General features: G+C 43.5%; 1 protein-coding gene across 1 annotated transcript; it reads left to right on the top strand.

Moving 5' to 3' along the window:
- The first annotated feature begins 1,239 nt into the window (after positions 1–1,239).
- g3bp1 (GTPase activating protein (SH3 domain) binding protein 1) lies at positions 1,240–7,505 on the top strand. Its single transcript, XM_083686698.1, has 12 exons — positions 1,240–1,352; positions 2,743–2,859; positions 2,977–3,058; positions 3,242–3,415; positions 3,575–3,665; positions 4,672–4,765; positions 5,023–5,245; positions 5,475–5,576; positions 5,768–5,888; positions 6,199–6,327; positions 6,457–6,566; positions 6,757–7,505. Exons 2-12 carry the CDS (start codon positions 2,765–2,767, stop codon positions 6,994–6,996), a joined length of 1,461 nt encoding a protein of 486 aa, XP_083542824.1. The 5' UTR covers positions 1,240–1,352; positions 2,743–2,764; the 3' UTR covers positions 6,997–7,505.
- Positions 7,506–8,261: the final 756 nt, after the last annotated feature.

Raw genomic sequence — 8,261 nt, 5'->3', positions numbered from 1 at the left:
TACTTCCTTCTCACCCAGACAAATGGTGAAAATATACTTGCTTGGCAAATGTACACACACTTTTCTTCTGTGTAAAGAAACATTATGTTGTGTTAAGTACTGTAAATAGTAATTTATCTGCATTTAGGGCAGAATGTTTCACTATCATGATATTCAATAGGCTTCATAAGAATGGCACCATTTATCAGTTTTCATATCAATCGCATTGTTGCAGGCAGACCATTGATACTGATCAATCATAGGCCTATAGTTCCAGGTGACCTGCTAAAATGTTTGTAATGTTGACTTGCGTAATGATATTATCAAATATATATCAAGACTATCATGCCAGTCTATGCATGGAGGTAGGTTGATGTGGAATGGGGTGGGAGGTTGGTGAACAGTGTGGAAATAATTGTATTTGTTGTGCTACAGTATAGACTAGTCCTCCTCACGTCAGAAGCCAAAACCTTATACTCATGCAATTTATTCCTGTATTGAGAATTTGCTGCCATAGGTGTCACGTTAAAATCAACATGGAATGTGTCGCCCTCTAGTGGATAAACAGTTTAGGTGCATATCTCCTTAATTTGCCCTGATTTGTAAACACAGCACAGGTAGAAGCAATATGGTGGGTAATTGCCAGGAATCTGATTTTACCTGTCCATTTCTATCAAATCTGTGCTTGTGAAGAAGATGGTAAAGAGACGAATTTTAGACTACAAATGCACCCTCCTCTTGTAATGGGCAATCTGGGCAATCTGTTCAGTGCTTACAAAAAAACAGAAAAAACAACAGATTATCTATATTATTTGAAATATTCTTTGGAAACAGGCTACATCAGTGAATTAGCCTCCAGACTTTAATGTCATTGATTATACATGTTTTTAATAAACGTTTGGCCAGCTTGCCTCCTTGGTAATCCTGTTATAGAAACATAACATGTTTCATTTTGCCTCAGAAGACGCTCTGGCAAAACACAGAACAGCGGTGCGCTCGCTCCCCATGAGGTATCCGGAGTGTGCCACTATCAGGACCAAGCACACCACCGGCATAGACCACCACATTTACTCTAATTCAATTGGTCGTAGAGAATTACAGGTAATGCATGGCCCACAACAATTGGCTGTAGGCGAGGCATTTCATTCTAACAGTATTTGATTGGTGAGATATTAACCACACTGTAAATTGACTGGTTCGTGATTCTAGGGTGGAAAATTCATGCTAGGTTGCGCATCGCACCAAGTTCAGACCGGTAGCCCAACACGTTGTAAGCTGCTAGAACAGTCTTTCTAGCTACCGCCTGCCTGGAGCGGAGGTGATTCAGTGAAATCACTCATTTCTAAATCAACCGCTTAAACAATTGACTATTGGTAAGTCCGTTCTCCTATAAACTGCGTAGATATAGAAAATACATCTCCACTGCTGTTTTAAGCGTATATCTGCAATCTGATAGGATTTATCCATGCTAGCTAGCTAGCAAGTGTTAGCTAGAGAGGGGAGGGTGTAATTGCTGGAATGGAATGGAACATGCAGTTCCATAAAACGGTATCAAACTCATGCGAAGGAACAGATACACGGTCATGAATCATATTGTTCTTGCGGGGTTACTTGTCATCTAAGACCTAATGAATGTTATTTATACAAACATGTGGGGTGTATGATTTTGAAAGATAGGGCGTGCGATGAACGTTTTCATTTTAGGGATTAGTCCGATCGGCTAGCTATCCCGGCTAAACTGCTAAGCTAACAATTAGCCTGCATTGGCCTCTTTATTTTTTCTATTATCTAGGCAGCGTTAAGTACTAACATTACCTGGCAGACAAGTTAGACGAAGCTAACGTTATAGCGTGAAATAGTAATTAGGCAAGTTATCACTACCCCAACCAAAATGTAAGCCAAATAAAGTGGTAGAACGGTCACTTCGAACTGGCCATGACTAGCTGAATATGATAGCCAGTTACCGAATTACGTCGCTCGCCCTGTTTGTTAGTTATTTTGCCCCAAAGCCCTTTTATCAGTGCAAAGCCCCCTTTCCTGTGCCAAAGCTCTTGATCGTATCATTGGAACAGTGGTATTTGCACGTTTGGCATTAGTTGTAGCTAATCCAGTTGGCTTTTTGAGGCTAACTAGCGACACGTGCTGGCTATGATCTGCCCCTAATAGTATTTGGCCGATCCAGCTCCTCCTGTCAGTTGTATGTCTGACTGGCTAGCTAGTTAGTTGGCCCTCTGCTAATTAGGCAAACTAGTTAGCAAGCTACAATTTTACATGTCAACCATCACAGTGGGAAAAATGGGTTGGGGTTAGCTAGCAAGCTAATGTGCTACAGTCAATGATGCGTCTAGGATGGATGCCAAATTTATGTAAGCTAGCTAGCTAGCCACCTAGCCATTCATGGCGTGGCCTTTGTTTCAGTTATGTATTTCTTTGGGCATAGGTCTTCAAAAAAGGAGGCTAACACACGTAGTTGGCCATCATTATCTATCTTCTTGTCATATCAAGTTTGGCGAACCATTTGCTTGTTCCCTGCATTCCAATGTTTGCAAACTGTCTGCTGAATTCGCTAGTCAGCCCGGGGCCAGCTGCAAATTCCTGCAAGTTTGCTTGTAGCTAGACGTGATTGGTTTAGGAGATTTGTGTACTGGTAGCTATGTCAGTGTTGAAGCAGATGGTCGTTGGTCGGAGCAGGTGCAGTGTATAGTCCAAGAGTTGTACCAAATGAATTATACCCCCATCATGACATGACATGTATATGTTTAGATCTATCCAGCTGACCAAAGAAATGGTGATGGAGAAGCCAAGTGCCCAGCTCGTCGGGCGGGAGTTTGTCCGACAGTACTACACACTTCTCAACCAGGCACCCGACTACCTGCACAGGTGAGCTGAGCTGAGCAGAGCATCTCCCTAGGGACTATGTAGCCCATGGTGGTTTCTGTCAAAAATCCCTAAACCACTGCAGCGTAACAAGTAATTCCTGTTTATTTTCCCCCTCAGGTTCTATGGGAAGAATTCATCCTATGTGCATGGAGGCTTAGACAACAATGGCAAACCAGTTGAAGCAGTCTATGGCCAGTCTGTAAGTAGTTTGGGTCCTTGCATATTTATACAATTACTTCTAGAAACACTTTATAATACCCTATGCAACATTTTAGATTGTTAGGTGTTCTCATGCCATGCTATTATTTCAATCAGACAATAGGCTGGTTTAGTGTCAACCGAATTAAGAATTTCTCACCAAGGCCATTTCCCCCCTATATAGGAGATCCATAAAAAGGTCATGGCACTGAGCTTCCGCGACTGCCACACCAAGATCAGACATGTGGATGCCCATGCGACCTTGAACGAGGGAGTGGTGGTGCAAGTGATGGGGGAGCTGTCAAATAACATGCAGCCCATGCGCAAATTCATGCAGACATTTGTGCTGGCCCCTGAGGTAGGTTCCTCAGCTGTAAACATGGATATTTATGTCTCACACTTTGGACTAGCGCACGCTATTGCAACAGTTTTTCCATTGTCCTCTCCGGTGTAAGGGTCAACTCTATTCAGAACATCCTGTAAATATATATTTATTATATTCATGGTGTTTTTCCAGGGCACTGTTGCAAACAAATTCTACGTTCACAACGATGTATTCCGCTACCAAGATGAAGTGTTTGCCGACTCTGACTCAGAACCCCCCGAAGGTGAGTTGTGAAGGATTCAAATGCTTTATATGCCATTTAGCTGCTGCTTTTATTCAAAGCGACTGACATTGCAGTGAGTGCATATGTTTTTCAGTATATATGGTCCCAGGGGGAATCGAACCCCCAACTTAAGCGTTCTTAGCGCCATGCTCTAACAACTGAGCCACAGAGGACCACTTTACAGATGACTTGTTTCATTTTCCTATTTTCCCCATGTCCATGACCTAAATTAAGGTTGTCAAACAATCAAAACAATTAGAGTTAATTAAGAGTTATTTCCTGTGATTAGTAACAAATTAATCTCAATTTTGGTTTGGTCAAATTTAGCCCTAATTAAATGTTTTTTTTTCATTGAGGAAAACAACTCTACATTGGGTTGAAAACACAAAATAATCAGCGTCAGATGCTATTAAAAACATCTTCTCTGCCAATAGCAAGTCAGCCAGATGTGAGGATTTTGGAACGCCACCCAAAATTGCATGATAGCTGCAGCAAGACTACTGCGTGTGATGGTCAGATTGAACAAGGCCATGCACCTGCTGCAGGAAATGACCACCAATTGTTGATCAGTGTCAGCAAATTTGCCCAGTGCATTGCTGAGGCTGATAATCTCAAACATGCAGAGTGGCTTTGAAAACCCCTTGGCTAAATGCCGCAAGGTTGTGGGCACTTCCATCAGCTTATCTGTTCGTGTCCTTCTCCATTGTTGCATGCCGTAAATAAAGTCCATGGCACGCGCTCAGCAAAAAATCAAACTGTTACCTTGCATCAAACTGGGGAAACTGTTTGACAAAACACAAGTTATAGAAGTTTATTGCAGGAATTAACATGTTAACTTTGACAGCCTTAGACTAAATATAATTTAACTTGATTGCAGCAGATGTTTTCTCATAGATTTCCACACTCTATCAACAAAACACTTCCCTACCTAATCTGAAGAAACTTTGACCCAGCCTCTTAAATGGCTTTTAGTAAAAGCACTCCATCATTTTGTTTGTTGCTGCAGAGTCTGAAGATGAAGTGGAGGAGATTGAAGAGAGGGTACCTTCCCCCGAGGTGGCACAGGAGGAGTCTGCTGCCTTCTACGAACAGACATCCTGGTAGGATTAACATGTAGTCCTTTCTTTTGATAAATGCTTATGATGTCTCTATTCCTCGCAATTATTGCGATATGTTACAATTACGTGGATGCTGGCTAGCTAAAGGCATACAGAAGTGGTATTGTCATATTTTTTTTTCCCTAATCAAAAGTCTAGGGGTCCTTATAGAAAATGATATGGCTGTTGGGTGGTACAGTTTTTTTTCTGTGATGACGAGAAGATGGTTGAGTTAATATGAAAACTGTGTACGTGTTCAGTCCAGAGCCAGAGGGGCTGCAGGAGGAGGAAGAGGAAGAGGAGGTGGTAGTAACCCCAGAGCCCGAACCGGAGCCCGAGAAGGAGGAGGCCGAGCCAGCTGTGGTGGAGCTGAAACAGGAGCTGGACACAGAGCCAGAGACGCAAACGGAGGAGCAGGTGGACAAGTGCCCTGTTTCGCCTGTACCCGCTGACCCTGCACCCCCCGCGCCTGAAGAGAACAGGGTATGTCCACATTTTGGCACGTCGACCTGTACGGAAGTCATGGGCTATGGAATTCTAGAAGTTGTGAAATCTCCGCCATTTTGTTTTTTGGCACCATCTTGGTTTTACCAGCTGTCACCAGCTTTAGCCAGTTAATTTGGCCGAAGGCAAGGCTATTTCAGCACCACTACGATTGCTTGCCAGTCCTAATTTGCTTGACGAATAATGTGTCTGCTTCTTTCTCTGCTAGCCCTTTTCCTGGGCTTCTGTCACCAGTAAGAATCTTCCCCCCAGCGGTGCAGTCCCAGTCTCAGGAATCCCCCCTCACGTCGTCAAAGTTCCATCAGCACCGGTATGCTAACAGCCACTGCTGCTGCATGTGTGAAAATGCCCTATTGTATCTGAGATGTAACGTGTCAGGTGCCAGTTGTAAGAACCACACATACAATATTGATAATTAGGGAATAGAAACGCCCTGTATCATTTGACCATAGCCAACAGGTGATGAGGGTGATTGAGTGTGTCGTTGTCTTGCTGTTGTAGCCCAGGGTGGAGGTGAAAGCAGAAGCCCAGACCACAGCACAGAGAACCCAGAGAGATCAGAGGCCGCGGGAACAAAGGCCGGGAGGTGCGCCTCCAGTCCACCGGGGGCCCAGACCAGGAGGTAGACACACACACACACACACACACCAAAGGGATGTTTTTTTGATAATCAGGAATTCCTACTTGTGTACTGCTATCTTTTATTCATACATCATTGGAATCCACCAATCTCCAAATGGACCAATACTTTTCCCAGAATTTCTATGTTGACCTGATCACAATCTGGGTTGTATGTAAAGCTGGGTCAGTCTGAACTTCCATCACTTGGACTTGAATGTTGACTGTACCTCTCAGCCTCAGGACATTTGAAAGCTTTTGCATTATGACGCATACTAATGTGGTCTGATGTGAACACACTGCTCCTCTTTCAGTGCGGGAAGGAGAGCAGGGTGGAGAGTCTGAGGTTCGCCGTGTGGTGAGGTACCCAGACAGTCACCAGCTATTCGTCGGCAACGTCCCCCATGATGTGGACAAGGCGGAGCTCAAGGAGTTTTTCGAACGTAAGTCCCTGCTTGCATGGCCAGTGAAAAATAGTTGAATCTGTTTTACAAATATTTTCAATGGTACGGTGGTATAGGTTAATCTGATTGACACAGGGGATCTGTAATGTGATCTGCTTCTTCCAACAGAGTACGGTGTGGTCCTGGAGTTACGGATCAACAGCGGGGGCAAGCTTCCCAACTTTGGATTTGTGGTGTTTGATGACTCAGAACCTGTGCAGAAAATCCTAAGCAACAGGGTAGGAATTGCTTTAAAGAAATGTTAATAGTTTTCAGGTGCATACTGGTTTGATGAACTATACTTATTTTGAGTTCTAGAAATGATATGCAGTGCTCCTTTACCATCAAGGACATTGAATCTAGCAATGTATTTTTGGAGGCGCTAAAAGGCATTCCTGTTTCTTAATACTGACACGACTCATCTTATAGCCCATTAAGTTCCGAGGGGACGTACGGCTGAATGTGGAGGAGAAGAAGACCCGCTCTGCTCGGGAAGGGGACCGGCGAGACATCCGCCCCAGGGGTCCCGGTGGCCCAGGGGGACCCCGTGAGAGGATAGGGGGGCCTAGGGGACCTCCCACTCGCGGAGGCATGGCACAGAAACCAAGCTTTGGCTCTGGACGGGGCACCGGACCCAGCGAGGGTCGCTATATGGGACCGCGCCAATGAAGTATACCCATCTACGCCAGCTCCTGCTGATGCCAGTCCTCCCCCCTGAGTAACACCGATGGCTCTCCACCCTACTGCTTTTTGTTTCCTACCCTGGGATTCTGGAATGTGATCCCAATCTCCCCCAACACACACACACACACACACGATCTGGACTTTCTCCTGTCTTTTTTTCATCCTGAACTTGAATTTGTCGTAAGAAAAAAAGGGTAAAAACTACTTGAATTCGGAAAAACCCAGAGTTTGGTTTTCGCGTTCTCTCCCTGTTTCTTAAAGGAACGTGTTTTTACTGCTTGGGCAATCCTGTGTATTGCTACCACCGTCTTTCAGGTCAAATGCAAGTATGGTTTTATTTGAAATGGCTACGTTGAATCATGGTTGTGAATGAATGGTTATCGTCGAGCATGTAACAAATCCTGTTTTCCTTCTACTGATGCACTTCATTGACATGAAACTACAAATCAGCTGATGAGAGAACTAAATAAACATGATTTACTGTTTTAAACTGACTCTGCTCTTGGTTCCTGATTGAGTGAAAGTTCCATTTTGGATTTTAAACCACTGAACAAATGTGTTGCCAAGACTTAAATCCAGTATGGAAGGTAATTTGCTTCCGCTTAAGTTAGACCAGTCTTAAATAAAGTGATTAGCATTGATTTTCATCCATTGTGTAATTGCCCGGCTTGTCATTTATAAAGTAGTGAAGTTAAATGTGAAGACTACATATATCCTTTTAGGTTATATTTTTGTTTATCTTCAGCAAGAAACCTCTGTAGAAGGCAAAATGCAGGATATAGTCTTGTTACAGTAGGTAATGTTTAGGAGCTGACCCCATCTCATTAGTAGCCATAAGGGTTCTCAAGGGCAGTGTTGTCAGGATCATAGAAGTAGGTCAGAACCAGTGGAGGTGCTCATTGTAATGCATGGAATGGAATGAGGAATGGTATTCCTGACTCCATTCCATGCATTGCAATGAGCCTGTCTTCTGATTTCTGCCTCCCCTGGGCTCAACACTTAGGAAATAGCACTGTACTGAATCCTAATGAAAGCAGTGTCAAAAGGTGTTATTAAGTGTTATTTCAAAATGGGATGACAGATTTTCTTAGGTGTAAATTATATTTGATATTTGTTTACTGATCTAGCAGAAGACTACTGTCCAATTTGACATTTTTGGTTCAAACTGCAACATAAAAAAAAAACACACCATAGTTTGGTGAGGTGCAGGCTGGTGTTTGAAGATTAAAATATAGAATGAGAGCTACACA

This window comes from Argentina silus (assembly GCF_951799395.1).
Source record: "Argentina silus genome assembly, chromosome: 15".
Taxonomy (NCBI): Eukaryota; Metazoa; Chordata; class Actinopteri; order Argentiniformes; family Argentinidae; genus Argentina; species Argentina silus.
Note: the sequence above shows the minus strand (reverse complement) of the source record. Positions and strands in the feature narration are given on the sequence as shown.